The 22621-nt window shown below is 41.9% G+C and overlaps 1 protein-coding gene across 1 annotated transcript in view; it reads right to left on the minus strand.

Moving 5' to 3' along the window:
• Positions 1 to 22621, minus strand: part of CPLX3 (complexin 3) — a 31909-nt gene continuing 9288 nt past the window's right edge. The window contains exons 2-3 of the mRNA XM_083183665.1: positions 5848 to 5935; positions 1 to 759 (exon numbers count right to left, since the gene is read on the minus strand). Coding sequence (XP_083039791.1) covers positions 535 to 759; positions 5848 to 5935 — 313 coding nt within the window. The 3' untranslated portion in view covers positions 1 to 534. The remainder of the gene's footprint in view (positions 760 to 5847; positions 5936 to 22621) is intronic.

The raw sequence follows: 22621 nt of genomic DNA on the forward strand, positions 1-22621 counted from the left end.
GTTTGTTTGTTTTTTTGGCTCAGCTAAAATTGAAAAATAGGAATTGGGTTATGAGTATAGCTACAATATGCGCACCATTAACAAAGGTTAGTTCAGGTACTGAAAATTTGGTGCACCAGAAAGGCTGTACATAAGTCATCTCACCACAAATAGATCAACTTTAGTGTTTACGCCATAAAAGAGAAGACTTGCACATATAACACAATACATATTTTATGCTCCATGTGATCATCTTTCAAATATTGCTCAGTTACCATAGAAACTATCTGTTCAGGTTTTAAAGCTCAGGAATGTTAACACCTTACTACACAAGATGTGGTGATCACATGCTCAAGAACTAAGTTTTTCCAAGTGATCTAGAGTCTGGCTGGGAAAACTTGAGTTGAACCTGACTGTTCAAGTCATATTATCTCCAAAACATATCTTATGGTAAGTAACCAATGCTGGCCTTTCTAGATCTCAGAGCTGGACAGGAAGTTCAAATGACCTCACTGCCTGTCAGCAAACTGAGATAGTCTGGGGCTTTAAGAAAAGTCACATGACAGTACACTTTTCAGCTGACTGCTTCAGGTCATCCAAAGTAGACTGGGCTTTTCCTTTAATTGAGTCCAAGTCAATATTCTGGATATTTGTTAGTTGTCCAATAACTGATGTTTTCCCTTCCTCCTCTTCATTGTCCTCTTCAATCATTTTTGCCAACTCCTTGGGAAGCTCCACGTCACCACCAGCTAACTGGATCTGCGAATCATCAGTGTCATTCTAGAGAGAGACACAAACAAACATCATACATAAAGCTATATCAATTACTGCCTTGGGGCAGTACAGATGGTGTAATGGTTAACATTACTGCCTCACAGCGCTGAGGTCGTGGGTTTGATTCCCACCATGGCTCTAACTGCAGAGTTTTTATATTCTCCCTGTACCTGCGTGGGTTTCCTCCGGGTACTCCAGTTTCCTCCCACAATCCAAAAATATACTGGTAGGTTATTTGGCTCCTGACAAAATTAACCCTATAATGTGTGTGTGTGTGTGTGTGTGTGTGTGTGTGTGTGTGTGTACATGTGGTAGGGAATATAGATTGTTTGTAAGCTCCACTGGGGCAGAGACTGATGTGAATGGTCAAATATTCTCTGTAAAGTGCTGTGGAATATGTTTGCGCTATAGAAGAAACTTAATAAAAAAAACCTGAGGTTTTCTGGATGTGTTTGAAAAAATGAAGGTGTGTCCAGGTGTTTTTGAGGAGCCTAGCCTGCCTCAGTCACAGATTAATGGAAGCCTCAAACCCGATGTCGTAATTGGGGTATGGGTGACCGTTGTGCCGCACAGAGGATCTGTGAGTACACAGTCGCACACCCCATTACCTTTGCTTCTGGCTTGCAGGGTGCATGGAACAGCACCCTGCAGCCAGTAGTGCTCCCACAGCGTCTCCCTACTGTCTACTGCAGAGGCCCTCCGGAAATTGATGTAGTTTCTGGGTGATGGTGACTTGCCCCCTGTGCATGACATCCCGCATGAAAGAGGCGGAGCCAGCAAAGGGTGTCGGGAGTCCTCGTTACTGTGCTGCTCAAACCTCACATCTGATGTTTGGACAGACGACGAAGCCTATTCGGGAATTGCGAATAAATAGCAGTTGGTGATCCATTCACAATTTATTAACAATTTTACAAGCGTTTTTTTTAGTCTGTGCAGCGGCTTTCTCCTCACAGTCCACTGTGAATTCTATGAGTAGAGATGCATGCTGAATTAGGCCCAAAAAATGGAGATGGCAAGGAACTTCAAGAGCAGTTCAGCATACAGTATATGTTTGTGAGCAATGCATATATGTAGATATAGCCTCTGCAGTGCAGAGTGTTAAGGCCCATACACACTGGGCGACTTTGAGCTGAAAGTCGCTCAAAACAGCAGGTTTGAGCGGCTTTCAGCTCAAAGCCGCCCAGTGTGTATGGCCCGGCGATGAGCTGGGCATAGTCGCCCAGTGTGTATGGACCTTTACTCCTCATGTGTGCTTGTTGAATTTGTCTTAAGGTAAAAGATTTTACAATACCATACAGATTGTCTCTACTCATCTTTGTTATAATTGTTTGCCTATGCATTTGATGGGTTGTTGATAAAGCGGAATGTCTGCTATCGCCTAACTTTTAGGAAGAGGACATGACTCTGTTAGATCATAGATGGTGCAATCCTGGTTTGGGGAGGATTTTACTGGGATTTAGGTGGAATCATTGTAGACCTATTTCAGGTAGGCTTGGTGTCCATCTATTCAAAGGTTTACATTCATTTAAAACATGGGTCTTCAAACTGTGGCCCTCCAGATGTTGTGAAACTACAAATCCCAGCATGCCTTGCCACAGCTTTAACACTCCTTTATAGCAAAACTGTGGCAAGGCATGCTGGGATTTTTAGTTTCACAACATCTGGAGGGCCACAGTTTGAAGACCCATGATTTAGAACATAACTTCAATGTTATACGGTGTTAAACTAAATGAGAACAGAAGGAGAACAATCTACCAATAATTAAGATCACTGAAGGACATTTCTACAACAAAGGACAATTTACCTTCCCTTCTCGAAATACAATCCCTGACTGAATATCCTGGACTCTCAGCACTGAAATCCCTGGATTAGATTTTGCAGAAACTTTCCATTTTACCTGCAATTACTGGTATTTATATCTGTTGATTTGTACAAACACCTAATTTTGCCCTGGACAACATTAAGGAAAGGTAATTGTAGAACCTACTAATATTACTATTTCACCTTCTCATTGTTAATTAAGCCTTTTAACATGCTCACCAAACTAATCATTTTCATATCATGTCATGGAATTATTTTCAATAGATACTCATCCTACACTCTCCCTACAACTAACTACTGTGCACGTTATTACTTCCATTATTCACGCCCCTCTTCTTAATAATTTTATTTATGTATCGCTCTTTCTCCAACAGGTCTCAAAGCGCTTAACTGATAGAATGAACGTACTACAGTACAGGAACAATGAAGTACAGAAAAGTTTTTCATAAACCACAAAGAACATGGTGATACCTAAGGGAATTATTGAAACGCTTGTGTAAACAGGAAATTCTTGAGTCTATTTTTTAAGTATTCCAGAGTGGGGGCCTGTCAAACTGTGAGTGGAAGTGAGCGCCATTGAGTTTGAGCACCATGTTTAAAAGCTTGACCAGATGAATTACGGGAGATGATAGGTACTGCTAAAAGTCCTTCACCAACAGAGTGCAGTAAACAGGTGGGACAGTATGGAATGCGAAGCTGCTTCGAGTACCATTACTACTACCATTATTATTTTGTGTATTGGGCATCATGGTGTGCAGCATTTTGTATAATGGGAATTACGGTGTGCAGCATTTGGTGTGATGGGCATTACGGTGTGAATGCATAATGTGGAATGGGCATTACGATGAGCGGCATAATGTGAAATGGGGATAACGGTGTGTTCCATAATGTGTAATGGGCATAACAATGTGTTCCATAATGTGTAATGGGCATAACGGTGTGTTCCATAATGCGTAATGGGCAGTGTAATGCCTCCTTTTTGTGATGCCAAGCCTCCTTTCCATGAGGCCACGCCCCTTTTTGCTGTGCGGCTTAGCCGCGCAAGGGTCCCGCCTGCTGCAGGGGGCCTGTGTGCTCAAAATGCCAGGGACTATTTCTGGTTCCAGTCCGGCCCTGTTATCACCTTCTCAATCTCCTCCTTTACTCCAAACTCTCTAAAACTGAGAGCATGCAAGCCTCCTCAAACCTGCCAAAATATGAACACTATTAATTATTAACAACTTTCTTCCTCTCTACAACAACTGCTTCTACACTTACCTGTCCTGAGACAGCTGTATTCCACCTGAACCAGACTGCAAACAGTTCCTCCAGCTACTCCTAATCCAAGTAGGCTTAGATGCCAACCGTAGCACTCTAAATTAACAAGACATCTACAAAAACTATCACATAGAGAAGAACATCAGTGGCATAAATCTCAGAAACCTAGTGACTGCCTCACATTTAAGACTGCCTACCACTGTTACTTTACCCTCCCCATGAACTACTATCAGTGCACAAGAACTTATTTCTTACTTAAAGGACACGATTGATAAAATCCAAGATGGTATGGCATACTCTTCCTCGGTAGTGACTTTTTTCGTTTCCTTTCCTGAGCCTTTTGGCACTTTCTCCTCATCTGACCCCACAAATGAAGATGAAGTATATACACTCTTCTCATACTACTACTCCTCTACCTCTTGATGTATAGCCTTACAAGTCAGTAAAGCTCTACCTCCTGTGCTTATCCCAAATTTAACAGAAATCTGTAACACCTCTCTCTCTCTCTCTTTTTTTTTCACATCTTCTTCTAGATCTCTTTGCTGCCTTTGACACTGTTGACCACTCTCTTCTAATACGAATACTACAATCCATAGAACACAGCCCTTTCTTGGTTCTCATCCTACCCATCTAGTCGCTCTTTCAGTGTTCGCTTCTCTGATTCTGCCTCCCCTTCACTCTATCTGATGGAGTACCACAAGGTTCAGTTTTGGGTCCTCTGCTTTTCTCAACCTATACCTCCTCTCTTGGCAAACTACTCCGCTCTTTCGGTATTTAGTATAATCTGTATGCTGATTATTCTCTATCTATCTTCCCCTTGTCACCACCAGTATTGCTCAGTGTCTCTGAATGCCTTTCTGCCATTTCATCTTGGATGTCATCTCACCACCACAAACAACATTTCCAAAACAGAATTAATTATATTCCCACCAGTCCAAAAAAAAGTTACCATCCTGATATCTTAATCACTGTTGAGAACACTACAATCAATCTTACCCCACAAGTTCGATGCCTAGGTGTCATTATTTGACTCTGAATGCATTGAATAAAGGACAGTTCAATCTGTCTCTAAATCATGTTATACAGTATATATCTAAAAAAAAAAAATCCAAAATGTTATCATTATATTACACAAGACACTACAAAAACTCTAATCCTGATTAATGCAATAGTCTCCTTACCAGTATTACAGTATAAGAAAAGACTCTCACAACTACAATCCATTTTCAATGCAGCTGCAAGGCTGATTTTCCTGGCTAGATGTTCAATGTCTGCTCCTCCGCTATCAGTCCCTCCATTGGTTGCCTAAATTCTACTGTATTCAATATAAAATACTTCTACTCGCATACAAAGCCATTACTCTGACTACACCGACATACATTTCTTCCCTTATCTCAAAATATATCCCACCTGACTTCTCCGCTCTGCACAAGATCTGTGTCTCTCATCCACATTTATTACTCGATCCAATTCACAATTGCTGGAATTTCGTCAGGCAGCAACCACCCTATGGTATGCCCTTGCACACACAATAAGACTCTCCTATAGCCTCCAAACTTTCAAGCATTCCTTGAGGACTGTCTTACAATCTGGTGGGACTGCGATGCTACAGAATCATATCCTTCTGTATCCCTCCTATTATCCCTATAGATTGTAAGCTTGCATGCAGGGCCCTCCTACCTCTGTCAGTCTGTTATTACCCAGTTTGTTTTATCGCTGTTGTTTCCACTTGTAAAAGGCAACAGAATATGCTGCACTGCATAAGAAACTTAAAATAAATAAATATAGTATAGTGTTATCTACATGTTGACACCAAGTTTCCGGACAATCGGCCAGATTCTCTAAGCTTCAAAAGTGATAAAATGGAGAGTGATAAACAGCCAGCCAATCCGCTCCTACCTGCCATGTCACAGAGTTTGAAAAATGTCAGGCAGGAGCTGATTGGCTGGCTGTTTATCACTCTCTATTTTATTAGAGAATCTGACCCACTGTCTCAGAAATGACTTGCTACTTTACCTTGGGTAGGCGGTATTTGTCTCTGAAGTGAGTCCGTAGTGTGGCTCTTTCTGCTTTGCGTTGAGTGTACACTGCATCACGCTCCATCCTGCAGGAACCAGATCATGTTAGTACCATACATTTACTGAACGTGAGTAAACACGCAGTCTAAAATCAGCCATCTACTATTAATATAATTGATACAGCTGAAATCAGTCTTTCAGTAGATCGTTTTCTCGTATTTCATAATCACTTAAGCCTGTGATGGCTAACTTTGACACTCCAGCTGTTGTTGAACTACACATCCCGGCATCAGTTTAAGCATGGCCAAATAGTAAAACTGTAGCAAGGCATGCTGGGATATGTAGTTCAACAACAGCTGGAGTGTCAAGATTAGCCAACACTGACTTATGCTGAAATTGATGTCAGAAATATATATACATCATAATGTTTAATTCAAGTAACTATAAAAGGATTTTTGTAATCGTATCTATGAGAGTTGATTTAATCTAGGCCATATGATGAGGAATGTCTGGCAGAAGTGCCCTGTCTGGCTCAGATGCAGTGATTGCTGAAGGAATTGGCTTTAGACTATTCACGGAGATGTGCAGCTGAACCCAGAACATGTCACATTCCTTATACTGGTGGCTACTTTTAGAATTTCTAGTACTATTTCTTGTACAGATTTCTTATTTTAAGTAAATGTTGAATGCAAACACAACTACACATCATCTAGATTTACTGCAGAGTTCAAGCTTCACCATGGTATTGTTTGTATTTTTAACATGATTCTTTGTAAGAACTGCAGTCACAATATGAGTATATTTTACAGGGGATATCCTATTAGCGGATAAGAAGGAAAAGTCTGTGCCACAGAATTAGCAGCAGTAGGAAGTGTTCACTAAAGAGCTTTTTAAAATTGTTATTCTTTCCCCAGTAATTCAGATATCTAGGGGGAAATTTACTAGGATTCTATTTCACGTGGGATGTTGCTATGGGCGGATCAGATATGTAATGCCGGCGGTCGGAATCCCGACACTGGAATCCCGACCGCCGAAATCCCGACATGGGGGGGGACGTGGAGCGCCCCCCCTTGCGGGCTCACTGTGCTCGCCACGCAGCGGGCCCGGTGCCTCGCTACACTCGGCACGCTATTTTATTCTCCCTCTATGGGTGTCGTGGACACCCACGGAGGGAGAAAGTTTCAGGATTCCAGTTGACTGCATCCCCTATGGGCAACCAATCAGATACTACTACTTATTTTTTTTAGCACCTTCCAGAAGATAATATAGTATCTGATTGCTTGCCCATAGCAACATCCCATGTGAAATAGAACTCCCATCTTAGTACATTTCCCACCTAGTCAAGGCTTTACTCTTCTTGTCTAAAGCTGCTTCTACCATGTATTAAACCAAGGGGTGGATTCCTATGTAGTCAATTCATTCTTTATTTTTTTCCATTTATTATTCATTTAGAATTTTAATTTTTTCAATTAGAGCTTATTTTGTTTATGATCAATGCTAAGACTGTGGGAATAAATCCATTTTGTTCCCATGATGTAAGAAAATAGAAATCTGAGAAAATACCAAAGGGGGTGATAAGCTTATAGACACTGATCTTGCTTTACTTGTCTCAGACACTAGTGTCAACTTCTTCATCCCCTCCCTTCTTCAGGAGGTGTAACATAGAGCTGGTTAGCCCTAAATAACATCAAATCAGTAACGGCGGCCCCACTTCTAGCGGGATCTCTGTATTATGACCGTACACTGTGCTAGTAATACACTGCAGGCTTATTGGCTGCCAGTTTATGACTGAGTGGAGATTGTTTGCTGAAGTACAACTGCAGACACACTTTCTAGTATCTGTCGTTTATCACAATTTTGACATCCCAAAAGCCAAGTTCTATGACCCCACTGGTAGCACGCCATTGATAAAACATCAGTTAAACGGGAGACAAATTTCCCAGATGATGCTATGTACTAATACAAGAAATACAGTGTCATATATCTCTGCTAGGTTTAGGAGATCATAATTTCAATCTATCATTTTTTTCCACCAAGCTGTCAGTTTAGATTCTTTAATCCTATTCTTCCTAACTCTACATATAATACATCATGTGTGCAAGGCATGTTTGGAAAAGCTCCTTAGGAGGCAGTACTACTAAAAGCAATAATGTTAAGAGAAGGATTACGCACATGGCAAAAGGGATTTTAATCTTTTATTTTTAGCTTATGCATCATGTTCTCTAAGGATGGATTCACAATTTGGGGCTTTTCTTCATCATTCTCTGATATGTAAAGGAGCAGACTTCAACCATTTCTTTTGTTCCCTAATCAACAATGTCATCTTATTACGCCCTTAATATTCCTATTCTTGCTGTTCTCTGCCTTCTCATGCTATCTTTCAGATTATCATTTAACGACACTGTAGTGTAGAGGTAGAGGTAGTGTGCATACCATTAGTGTTTAGTGTTTACTGCACAAACTATCCATGTGACCAGTGGAGGATTTTACCTATGGGCTGCAGGACTGCAGTCCCCCAGGTAAAATCCCTCACTGTGCCCTGAATAAGTGAATTCTGAGACTACACTGGCTTCACTGTGACTAGCTGTGCCTTCATATTGGAAGTCCAGCCAGTCACTCAAGGCAGTCCCATTGGGAGATTTTTCCCTCTCTCTGGGATGCCTCTATGGGCTGCTTTGGCTGCAGCCCATAGAATCCAGGGTATGCAGATGTGCAGTACCGAGGCCTATACTGCTCATGCGACAGTCCCGGTGCCTGTCATCTGCTGTGTGCAGGCGCTGGGACCGTGATTTAGCTTCTCTGGACAGCTAGCGATCCAGCACATAGAAATGGGGGGCATGCACAGTACCGAGGATGCCCATGACCATGGCAGGGTTGACAGCAGCAGGGACCAGCAGTTGGGGGGGGGGGGGGCATCACTGTGGCCAGCAGAAGCCTCCCTCCTGCACTGAGGTAGGAGCCTCTGCTGCTTGTGACTATTAATAAACCGAACACATGTTCTAACTGTACGGAGTTTGTATATTCTCCCTGTACTTGCGTAGGTTTTCCGCTGGGTGCTCCGATTTCTTCCTACAATCCGAAAAATATATTGGTAGGTTAATTGTCTTCCAGCAAAAATTAACCCAAGAGTGAATATGCGTGTGTGTACATGTGTTAGGGAATATAGATTGTAAGCTCCACTGGGGCAGGGACTGATGTAAATGTTCATATATTATCTGTAAAGTGCTGCGTAATATCTGTGCTATATGAGAAACTGTTAATAATAATAGTATATACACTACCATTCAAAAGTCTGGGGTCACTTAGAAATTTCCTTATTTTATTTTTTAAAGAAAAGCACTTTTTCAATGAAGATAACATAAAATTAATCAGAAATACACTGTATACATTGTTAATGTGGCAAATGACTATCCTAGCTGGAAAGCCTGGTTTTTAAAAGAATATCTACATAGGTGTATAGAGGCCCATTTCCAGCGACCATCACTCCAATGTTCTAATGGTACATTGTGTTTGCTAATCGCATTAGAAGATTAATGGTTGGTGAAAACCCTTGTGTAATTATGTTGGCACAGCTGGAAATGTGTTTGCTCGTTAGAGAAGCTATAAAACTAGCCTTCCTTTGAGCTAGTTGAGTATCTGGAGCATCATGTTTGTGGGTTCAATTATACTCTCCAAATGCCCAGAAAAAGAGAACTTATATGTGAAACTCAACGGTCTATTCTTGTTCTTAGAAATTTAGGCTATTCCATTGAGAAATTGCCAAGAAACTGAACATTTCCTACAACGGTGTGTACCTCTGTGCGAGCGCATGTGAGCGTATATGTAAGCGTACACATTCGCTTGCAGCATATGGAGCGGATATGGCTGATGGGGGCCATGCGTTCAGTGGGGCGGTGTTAACCTGCTCACTAGCCAGCGAATATACGCAAGCTAGTGAGCAGTTCTGAATTGGGCCCTTAGTCCAAAAGGTGTCTGTGCTTTGCAGTGAAGTCTTAAATAGACTTCCCAATCATTGATTGGCAGCTATCTATTCTCAAATAAGATTGTTGAAAAGTTTTTGTTATGTATTCATGAAAATGTGATAAATAGCGCGCTCTAGTGTTTTAACCACGTAGTCAATCAAAGAAGATAAGTAATATGCATACCGCAACTTATGGGGTCACTTGCATCACCCCAAACTTCTCTGACTACCTAGTCAATACACTAGAGAGCACGGTTTCTCACCTTTTCATATATATATATATATATATATGTGTGTGTGTGTGTGTATAATGCTTCGATATGCCGGCACCCACCATTCAATTTCATCTGCCCAGGTGCAGGTATTAATATGTCCTACAGATATCCCAATGTACCGCACTCATCAGGACTTGTTCCTTGTATGATCAGCCTGAGGACGGGGAAATAAATCCCCGAAACGTTGCTGTAAGCAAATGGCTCCTGTCTGTTTATTTAGCCCATGGAACAAGTCCTGATGAGTGCTGTACATTGGGATATCGATCTCTATCTCTATCTATATATATATATATATATATATATATATATATATATATATATATATATATATATATAGATAGATAGATAGATAGATAGAGAGAGACAATAAACTGCTTTATTGAAGTTCGTGATGCCTTATGTTGCTGCTATATTGAAGGGCTCCTGAATACCAGGCTGGGCTATACATATGTTAGTGTGTTCATTCTAGCGCCCTGCAGTGCTTAGATACATACCAGACTCTGTGAGAAGCATCAAAGCTGCTGGCTTGGTGGATCGCTACGCTTGCCACAGATTCTATTCTCCCTCTTTGGGGATTGAGGACCCCCACAAGGGAGAATAGCCCCTGTGAGTCGGGACCCCCCCTGTCTGAACACTGGTAGACGGGATCCCACATTGGGATACTAACTGTTGGGATCCCCTTCCCGTCGGAGTGTCATCCGGCACCCGCATAGAGAGGTATTGGGCCCAGCAGTCTCCATTCATAGATAATAAAGAGGCTGATCACACCATGGTGATTGTGCAACATTCTGGGCCATCTTCAGGCAGGTGGTATACATTAATAAATTGATCCAATATACAGTATTTCTGTTGCAAGAAGTAAATGAAGTGTCTCCCCTCTGCGTATCATGATGACACTGTCCAAGACCTCTTATCTTTAGCTTTGTGATGAATGTAATGATTTAGTGCTTTGCGCAGAACTCTCCTGCTATGATCTGATCCTCTCCTATGTGAACTAATCCTGTCCTTGAGTGATCTCATTTTAATTTTATTCACAATAAAAACCTGGCTCAGTAAACACTAATGGAGGATGTGAGTGTGGTCCGCACCGCGTCCCGCATTGTGAGGTACTGTACATATAAAATAGGGAGCTTCCTCCATTTGTATACAAGGTTACCAAGCACTATATATCATTCTTCTATCTCTCGATGTATGTGGCTGATCATGTACACTTATGTATGCTTTGTACCTTTACTTTTGTTACTGTGTCTAGTAAGGGCCGCAGGGCCTGCGAGGAGGTCCATGTCGAGCTGTTTGGTGTTTGCATGCTTATCCTGTCCACTGTGCTCTACAAATACAGTCACAGAACACACACAGCTGGATTATGCAGAAAATCCCTGGTCAGATGTTACTGTAATCAGTTGTTTATGGGTTAAGCTACAGCTTGTGTGTCACTACCCACTGACCCTGTGATTAGATATGTTGTATTGTGAGTGACTACACCGGCCTGACATAGGCTGGGGAAGTTTATTGTGTTAAAGCGGTGGCTCCTAACCATACAAGGTACTAGTATAGACACAGGGGCTGGTTATGTACCAGAACATATGGGCAACTCAAAATGAACTTGTAAGACTGCAAATAGCTTACAGACAAGGTTTGGCATCAATGTATGGTTTCTTTATGGCCCTATATTCCAGGCAAAATCTCTGTACCGGAGTGTTTTCCCACAAGAGAAACAATCCCAATATAAGAAGTACAGTGGCAACAGAGGGGATCCCAACACTTGTCATTACCTCTGCTGTCAGTGTTCCTGGATAGCAACACACACACACACCCTCCATAATCCCAGGGCACTCCCACAACTCAGAACTTGCATTGTTGTCACCCTGAAACCCCAGTTTCCAAGGGAAAGACAGATTCCACGAGTTCTGTATAACAGACTAGGACTAACCCAAAAATGTGTACAGTCACATGTGCTCCTGCACTGGGGTCCTAATACATATGTGGTTGGAGTTGCTGTAGGTAATGCCTGCTGCAATATCAGATCACTAGAATCTACCGAGCAGTTTGTGGCACCCATTCAGAATCAGAATCATCTTTATTGGCCAGGTATACTTGCGCATGCTTGGAATTTTTTGTGGTAACAGTGCAGCATCAATCAGGGAACACAAAGGGGGTGGGAAGAGAGACATAAACATACATCACATACATTTCACATATATCTAGAACAGTTCGAGTTAGTATTTGGTACGTTCAATGCGGTTTAGTTGATGGACAGCTATTGGGAAGAAGCCTTTTGTAGTTCTTGTCGTCTTTGCTGGGATGGACCTAAAACGTCTGCCTGACGGAAGGGGTTCAAACAGGTTGTGGCCAGGGTGTAGCTTGTCCGCCAAGATCTTTCCTGCACGCTTATTGACCCTGGCTAGGTATAGTTCTTGGACAGGGGGGAGCTCCGCCCCAATGATCTTTTCTGCCATCCTCTCCACTCTTTGCAACCTTCGTCTGTCATTCTCGTTTGCTCCTCCGAACCAGATTGTGATCGAGGAGCAGACCGTGTAGAAGATGAGCAGCAGCTCCTGCGGGATGTTAAATTTCTTGAGTTGCCTCAGGAAGAACAACCGCTGCTGAGCCTTCTTGACAGTTGTAATGATGTTGGGACCCCATTTGAGGTCACAGGAAATCTTTGTTCCTAGGAATTTGAAGGAGTCGACCCTCGACACTACTCTGTCAGATATTATGAGTGGGTGCATGGCATTTGGTTTCCTTCTGAAGTCCACCACCATCTCCACCGTTTTGAGGGGGTTGAGGTTAAGGTTGCTTCCGCTACACCATTTAGTTAGCCGATCCACCTCCCGTCTGTATGCCGACTCGTTTCCATCCATGATTAGGCCGATAACCGTTGTGTCGTCTGCAAATTTTATAATTTTTACTGACTGTTCTGCTGAGGTGCAGTCGGGGGGGAGAGGACACATCCTTGAGGGGCACCGGTGCTAATTGTGCATGTGTTTGACATGAATGCGCCTGCTTTCACCGCCTGTTTCCTTTCAGTCAGGAAGTCAGTGATCCAAGAGCATGTAGGTTCTGGGACTCCTAGTGAATGGAGTTTTGGCTCCAGGATGTGAGGGATGATAGTGTTGAATGCCGAGCTGAAATCAACAAATAGTATCCTTGCATAGGTGCCTGGACTGTCCAGGTGCTGTAGAATGTGGTGCAGCCCTAGGTTGACTGCATCCTCAACACTTCTGTTTGCTCGGTAGTCAAACTGCAAGGGGTCGAGGTGAGCATTTGTAACAACTCTCAGGTGGTTCAGCACCATACGTTCAAGCACTTTCATGACCACCGATGTTAGTGCAATCGGCCTGTAGTCATTGAGGTCTTTCGCAGTTGAGCTCTTGGGAACCAGACCGATAATTGAGCCTTTGAAGCAGGTGGGGACCTTGCACATTTCTAGTGAAGTGTTGAAAATCCTGATAAAGATAGGGGCGAGCTGTGTTGCACAGGTCTTGAGGGCAGATGGAGACACTCCGTCTGGGCCTCCAGCTTTCCTAGGGTTGACCCTCTTGGACATTCCTTCTACCTCATTGTGCTGTAAAAGCCACCTGTTGCAGAGGCCATATAATCTTCATCTATGACAGAGATGCTGGCCTCTTCTCTCCCCCTCAACATCAGAGACACGCCAACATTTTCAAAAATCAATGCTGACGCCACCCCTTCCTCGCCCACCAAACAGCACCCGACTAGCAATCACTGACAGTCTGCTGATGTCCTTTGATGCAGGACCCATTCGTGCATGGGCAGAATGGGTCCTGTACAAAGTACCAATAATCAGTATTTTGTGGCACAGGTTGCAGCTCCAGCCACATCTGAATTAGACCCTATATGCAACAACTCACCATTTGCACCCATGCACAGAGATCCATCTGACTCAGAATTAGCCCCTAAGAATCTGTATTAATTGCCTCCTGCCCGGAGGTTCCTAAGCCTTCAGTTTGGAAACAATCCTGGCCATTCAGTGCTTTGTCTGGATACTGAAGCCAGCTCGGAGGAGCTGGGAGACTTTTTCAAAGAACAGATTAGTAGAGCAACACGGGGTTTGCATCAGTGGACCAGCACAGGGAATCTCTGTGCAATATGAGACCAGCCACAGTGGAGTACGTCTGGGAAATAAATACAAGGATCAGGGTAATTTCTCAAAAAATGTATGGCCAACAACTTGGGAAATCCCTCTGCGATATACAGGCAGCAACTAGAAGGGTATCTGCAATATATGGCAAGCAACATAGTGTTACGTTTTGTTTTTGTTAAACATCCATTCTTTACTGTGCACCCCAATAAATGTAACCTTTGAAACGGAAGTGACAAAAATATAGATTTATGTGACCCAGAATTTTATTTTCACAATCTATTAATATTACATTAAAGATAACTTGGTCAGGATAATATTTCAGTGACCAAAATGTAGCAGCAGTCACCAGTCTGTTACCCAACCATTCTTCAACCAATTCTTATAGGTTACACGTTGCCATCTTTAAAAACTCTTCATCACCCATGCCTTCCATATCAAAGAGAATGGACCCATATAATCCTCTACTGGAGAATGTTTTGCTCTCAAAGATACTGTACATCGTGGCTGATAAAAGGCCTGATTCAGGTTAGTATGTAAACTCAATGGTGGTGTTGGAAAGAATTTTTCAAAAACTGTGTGGCAGGATACGTCCTCATTTTCTGGGAGTGCCAAGGCCGGTGTCTACGTTTACTGAGGAATGAATTACTGGGAAGCCATTCTATAGATGGTGGGTCATTACTTGGGGTCATCCTGAACTACCTGTTGACCACTTCAGGAGTAAAATATGAGATGGACAGATTCCCATGAAATAAAAACTTGTCGACCCAAGTGCCTGCTATTGTAACTTTGTTGAAGTCTATTCATATTGTTAAAACGAATGCAATCCCAATATCAACAGCCAAACAACGTGTCCCTACTTGGCGACCTGACCACCATAGTCGTAGCTAGAAATGGAATGCATGTAATGTCTTTATGTAGTATATGTATTCTCTCTCCCCCCCCCCCCCTTTTCATCCCTGCTTGATGCTGCACTGTAATCCACAAAAAAAAACAATTATTTTATTATTTCAACTTCATGCGTACCAGAAAGGAACAATAACATATTAAGGAAGATAATATGTGGAATGAAATATAAAACTGCGCAACTGCTAACACGTTTCTAAATCAAAACAAAAAGAAATGCACTCTCATATGTAAAATTTTACGATCTCTGCTTTGTTTTCAAAACAATAGAACATTGTGAAAATCATTTCTGAAGTAATATTGGCAACAAACAAAGTTTGTTTACATACAACCTCTGATCGTGAAGCATAATTTGGTTTAGTCAGAGAGCTGAGAATGCTGGCAAAGCCTGCTAAAGATCTCTTTGATAATAAACATTAAGATCATGACAACATAAAATGCTCACTCCGATGCCCTACCCATGTGCCGTGAAGCTCCACAATGAGCATACAGCAAATTTGGTGTTTGTGGTTTTTAATTAATGAAAAATTAAGATTTTTTTTTTTTTAGTTGCCTCGGCCTTATTTTAATACGCTTGTATGTATAATTTCACAATTTTTGTTTGTAAACTGTGGATTTGTATAGAAAGACAGAAGGACACATTTTCGATTTTATATATTAGATTGTTTCTTTGCTTTATTTACTTTTATTACTTATTTTTATTTCATTTTATTTATCTTGTTTACCTGTGTACCCTTTATATTGACTTCATATTGCGACAGTACTCTCTTTGATTTCTTTTCATATTTTGATACTGTATCTTAGTTACCCTATACAGGTTGGGTATTCCGGATATCCCAAAACCGAAATATTCAAAACACCGTAGGATTTCAGAATATTTGGAGGTTTTTTTGTTGTTGTCCCCCGCACCTTTTTTTATACTTACCTCATCTCCCAGTGTCCATGGCGGCCATTGGATTCCTCTTCAGCAGCATCCCCTGTCCCATGGATGCATTGTGTTGGTGCGCTGGTGACGTGAGTGTATTGCGCTGGTGCACCAGGGGTGGCGCTGAAGAGCAATCGGATGGCCACTGTGGACATGGGGGCACCACCAGGTGAGTATGTAAAAAAAATATATATTTTGAAATTCTGAATAATCCCTTATCCAAAATGCTCGTGGTCCCAAGCATTTCGTATAAGGTATACTCAACCTGTTACAGTGCATTTTTGTTACCCTACATTCACATTTCTATAGTGAATTTTTGTTACTTTACATTGACAAAGGTCTGCTTGCTCTAGATCGACACTAACAAAAGGTTGAAACAAGCAAAAGGAAAATACATGCAGATCATTCTGCTCTCCTTGTGAGTGGCCTCAATATATACTAGTATCATGTTTCTAAACACTTGCTAATATCAACCGTTCGCCTGTGTTTCCCCTAGCTTTTACCTTCAAAAAGTCAGTTCAAATCTCATGACTAATGTGGAATACAATTAGCTGTGGTAATTTACTGGGGCTATTCAGTTAAGCTGGGTACACACCTACAGATTTAACTGTCCAATCTATCTGCTGGGAACAAAACTCTGGTAATGTTTGGGAGAATATGAGCATCAACTCAACCCAAATGCTGGAAAACAAACAATCGTGATTCAGATAAATTGGTTAAAGTTGTTTGATTTATCAAACTAATCCAAACAATTTTTTTTATCCATTTCCAGATTTTGTTTTTTTTCAGTATTTTTTATTGAAGCATTAGCATCTTTACATTGTTGACATTTGGTCCATACAGATTGAAAAGAACTTTGAGATGAAATATGTGAACATGTACACCCATTTCCAGACAGATTGGACAGATAAATCTTTGTGTGTACCCAGCTTTAGCCCCTGAAGTAAAACAGCTGGCAGCACTTATTGGACATTTACTTTTTATGTGTCTGAAAAGACTTAGGTAAATAAGGATAAGTCTGGGGGAGGGGAAATAGTAGGTCTCCTTTATATACAAATAAAAAAATAAATTGCACCTGGTGTAAGAAAGCAGTGCTAATTTATAGTACACCAATAATAGTACACCAATACTAATAACAGTATGTATTACTATTATTAGTATTGGAAGGCTATCAATTAGCGCTGCTTCCTTGCCCCAGGTGCAATTAGTATGTTTTAAAAGTGCAGCCACAGTGTTAAGATAGGAATGTGTAAACTTTTCACCTGTTAACAAGTTAAGTTAACGGGCATTAACAAGGTGCTCGGGTTAAAAGGGTCGGTAATTGAATAGCCCTGGGCATTAAAGTATGGGGCTACTTCCCTGTTTTTGACCTGCGATCATTTATCATGGTTATTTCATTCCTCCCTGAATCCACAAAATCTCTGCAATTTACAGGCTATTATGAAGAGGAAATGCCAGAGGTAACCGTGAATAAATCGAGCATGTTGCTGTCTAATGGGGCCTACACATGGGGCGATTTCAGGGCATATTCTAAGCGATCTGAGTCAATGTGACTAGATCGCTTAGAAAATGCCCCTACTGTACATCCATGTGTCCATGTGTATGGGCAATATCGACAGCTCTGCACGGCACCACACGTCGCTATTGCCCAGCGATTAAGATCTGAGCATACTGAATAAATCCAGTTAGATTTCCGGTCAGGGAAACTGTTCTCATCGGAGAACACTGGCCCTAACAGACTGCTCATCACAAATCGCTTACACATCGTGTGCGATGAGCGATCTTGTTGAGGGATCTGAGTTATCTAGCATCGCTCAGATTGCTCAGCAAAATCTCTACATATGTAGGCCCTATAGGGAGTGTGTACTATTTCATATTGGATCTTACCAATCTAGTGCTTGAAGTAAGAAGTGTAATGTGGGGTACACACCAGGACGATTTGGCCCAAGATGAGCCAATTTCGATACAATCTTGATGTTTTGGGCCATTTCACTGCCGATCCGATGCGCGGCCCCGTGGGTCATTAGGTCTTTTATGAGATCCTACCTGCAGCAGGTAGGATCTGAGAAACGACCACTGAAGTGGGTGCGGGTCGCGATCGGATCGCAATCACATCAGGTGCATTTTCTGAGCGGGTTGTCAGCAGGTCGTAGGCTCTGTCAGCTCGTGAGCAGGTCATATGCTGCATAATGCTGGTGTGTACCCTGCATAAGAATCAAAATCTTAGGCAGTGATCGTAGCCAGTGGGTCTGGTGGAGGAGAATTGAGTAGAGTATGTATTAAAAATTCACTTGAGGTAAGAAGCTTGAGCAGTGATGAGAGATTGGAAGTATATTTGTTTGGTGTGTAGCACAATGGTCAATTAAATTTTTCTCCTAATAGGACTCAAAGTGATTTACATTTAGCAATGAATATTGGTGATGTTCTGAGTAAACAGGAAAGTCTTGAGTCTATTTTTTAAATATTCTTTAGTGGGATCCTCGAAGTGTGTGGGAAAGTGAGTTCCATAGAGTCGAATACACAAATCTAAAAGCTCAACCCCCGTATGAATTTTGGGAGATTTTATGTACTGTTAATAGTCCCTAACCTACAGATCACAGTAATCGAGTGGGATATTAAGGAAACAGAAGCTGCTTCAAGCACCTTGTGCCCTGGTGATGAAGATGTTTTTTTTTATTTTTATGCCTCAACTTTACATGCTTTTAAACACGACTTTCTGGCTGCCCTTTCCAGGAGAGGGCAGCCAGCTCAGAGGGAGGTGGGGCCACCGGGAGCGAAAAAGGGGTGGGGATGGAGAGGAGCCACACATGTGGCTACTTGTTGGGTGCATGGCCAGAGCGATAGTGGGGGGGGGGGGGGGGGGGGGGCGCGGGAGCCAGGAGCCATTCCGGGAGGGTAGGCAACCCTGCTATAAGTGCTGCAGAATATGTGTGTGTTGTATAGATAATTGTTAATAAATATTACCCCACTACATACTTTTGTAATTGCACATAAATTAAAACACTGTTTTTATATCAAATAACAGTATCATAAGAGATCTATTTTGTAATTTCTTCCACATTTTATCCTTCGGGGATCATTCTTTGAATCTGAAAGAATAAGGAGACGTTCTGTTTTTCAGGGACTAGAATTACATCTGTGGATGGTGTGGAATTTATTTTCCTTTAAGGGAAAAAATGGGACACAAACAGTTACACACACTAAACTATGTTAGATTTTCTTCTGTATTACATTTTATATTATATGAATACCATTTTAAGCTATTGAAATAAAAAAAAAAAAAAAACATTTTTTAATTGTCATATATTATGATATTGTATGGCTGTTTTCTGTCTTTTGAGATTCCAATTCTATCCTTTATCACTATACTTTCTATACTTTATCGCCATGGCTGGAACTTACTTTGTGTCTGGTGCAGAGTTGCACACTAATTTACAGCTACCTCTTTGTATGCAGCTACTATGCAAAAATATGCAAATGTCTTGAGATGTTCACAGGTGGCATCGCAAATCCTAGCATCAGCGTACAAAGATGCAGCGTCCATCGCAGATGCTTAATCGGCCAGCTGAATCGCCTTGGGGTCACACAAAATTTCAGAGTGTGCTGCGCCACCAGTGCCATCATTTCTGCATATAGGATTGCTCTTGCAACCTGAAACACACATTTTTACTGCCTCTCTCATTACCCTTAACAAATAGTACCTGGCTAACATTCACTTTGAAAATCAATCCTCTCTTTAAGTGACAACCCTTAAGGCCCTCATACACTGTACGATTTATCTGCAATTTGGGTTATTTTCCTGTGATTGCAGCAACCAATCACAGGAAAAGATTTAAATAAATATAGAGTAATTGTGTGGTGTGCAATTATCAGCGGCTGGCAAGGGGAAGTCACTCCCCTAACAACAAGAAATATCTAAAAAAGAATTGCCAGCGCTGGCTGAAATATGATTCAGACGGTTCCAATAAAAAATTAATTTAGTAACTATACTAAAGATAAATGCATAAACAATATGTAACATTTAAAATAATGAAAAACATAATAAAACTGAGAGAGGATAGGGGAATGTCACATGGGTGACATCTAGCGGTGGATAGTGTCACAGGAAAAGACCCCAAATTGTAGGTGACTGACAGCGGGTCTGTTGCAATGCGCAGTCCAGTGCGCATCACACCGGAACCTCTGAGTCGCCCCTGCTGCCAAAGTAATCTGGATTGCTTCTTAGCCAGGCATGCAATATATTTCATGCAAAATACATCACATGCAATCCTGCCACCTGGGAAGGTCTTGGGGCGGCTAAATATAGAACTGCATACAAATTCCCCCGAGGGGAGAAGTCCCCGCAGTGTATGCCTTTAGCCTTTAAGCCCCGTACACACGGGGGGAGATATATTGCTGAGCAATATATTGCCCAGTGTCTGCTTTGCATCAGCGACCAGAGATGGTCGCTGATGAAAAGGAACCTCTGCTGGCGGTGCCGCAGAGGTAATTAGCTGGTAATTAGCCTTTCCAGCGATTAGAAAGGGGCTGGAAATGGGAGCGCGCACCTGGCGATTTATCACCGGGGAACACTCCCAATCACTGGCAATATGGTCGCCAGCGACCATATTTCCAGCGATTTCAGCCCCTATCGCCCCCGTGTGTACACAGCCTAAGATAGCTTGGAGACTGGGAAATGCAACTTAAATGCACATATGCAATTAACTGATAATTGCTGAAGTCTGGAAATATTGCCATTATGCACAACTGTGAATCAAACCCAATGTTTCTCCAAGGTATTCCCAGCTGCAAGCATCTAAACCAGGCATGTCCAACGTTGGCCCTCCAGATGTTTTGAAACGACACATCCCAGCATGCTTTGCATTCTCTAATAACAAAACTGTGGAAAAGCATGCTGGGATGTGTAGTTTCACAACATCTGGAGGGCCAACGTTGGGCATGCCTGATCTAAACTAACTACAGTATGAGCTGCTACTGCTGCTGCTACTACTACTACTACTATCTTATCAGGGCTACCATTCTGCTGTGGTTTGCAATACTTGTCCTGATATTATATGAAGGAGCATATCTGATCTCACGGTTTACCATCTAATCCTTCAGTCAGTCCAGTGCCTGCACTGTGAAGGGCCTATTGCTGGCAGATGGGAGGATTATGTTTAGGGACAGTTATGGCCTGCTGTGACAATAAAACAAAAATGTACTGGATTTAGTAACATTAATCCATAGAGTGCAAGTGTGGAGACGTTTCATTTTGCATTGCAATTACTCCTTTACTGGTATATACCAATTCTGTGAGATATAATACTTTTATGTTGTGTACTTTGATTTTAGATTTTGTAATGATTGTTGAAAAAATAAATAATGAGTTAATGATTTTTCTCTGTTTATGAGGAATGCATGTGTGCAGGTCCACTGTGTCCCTATAAGAATCTTGCACAGCAGACAGCATTTACTGGTCGTATACAGTACTGTATGCTGATAGATAGAGATAACAGAACTACCTATTGTTTCATGGCACAGTGAAAACGGGCTAGCTGTACCTCTGAGGGAAAGGCAATAGCTATATCCGAGACCACAAAGTGCAGAATGGGCAGACTGAACTGTAAGGAGAGGTTTCCACACAGATGTTTCTACTACTGTAGAATCAATAACATAAGCTTGTATGACTTGGGGCTTTCTCCCAGGACATGGGATCTGAGCTCTTCTCTCAGGGCATAGTAATTTGTCTTTCTCCTAGGCAGTGGGGTATTTATAACATACTTGCCTACTTTTGAAAACTAGTTTCAAGGAGATTATAGTTGGTAATAGAATTGTGCAAAGCCCCCCATTGAGGGGGCGTGTCATGATCCACCCAAAGGGCGTGTCTAGTTCCATATATGGAGAGATTGTGAAAAGAGAGTGTGAATGTGGCACCTACAGTAGAAGCATGGGTGTGCACTGCTACATCTGTGAGGAATCTTTTAAAATTACTTATATCCAAATGTAGATGAGCCCCAAAGCAGTTAGTAAGAGCTAATATACTTGGTAAAGTGCTGGGAAATGGTGCTGATGATTCGATGTAACTGTATCTGTCTCTTATCCCTTTTTCCCCCAAAAATGTAACAGTGTAATGTGGGCTAGGTGAAATGAGGGAGATTGCTGGACTAATGAGGGAGAGGGAGATTGCTGTTATTTCAGGGAGTCTCCTGCAGTATTATACAATCCCTCAGTAAGTATACAGTATCTCAACACAAAGTGAATTTAAAACACTTAGAAAGTTCCCCTAAAATACTATAAATCCAATGCTAGAACAGAGGTTGCCTAGGTTCTTCCATTGCATGTGTCTGTGCTTAATTTCATTGGGGTTTGGTGCTCCACCTCCTAAAAATTAAAAAGGAAACTATATATTGTGCATGTGTTTGTGTGTGTACCAGTGTCCACAGTGAATTGTTGGGGCTCCAGATACACTATGTCAGCCTGACCAGTGGGTCAAAGACTCACGAGCATTCATAATCAGCTATCACCAGTGGGTCCCATCTCCCAGTCCAGCAACAGCAGAGGCGTGTGCACTGCTTCTTGCTGCAGTACGGGTTGAGTACCAGGTACCAGGCAGAATCCCTTCTG

The sequence above is a fragment of the Crinia signifera genome, chromosome 4 (assembly GCF_055691185.1).
Source record: "Crinia signifera chromosome 4, ASM5569118v1, whole genome shotgun sequence".
Taxonomy (NCBI): Eukaryota; Metazoa; Chordata; class Amphibia; order Anura; family Myobatrachidae; genus Crinia; species Crinia signifera.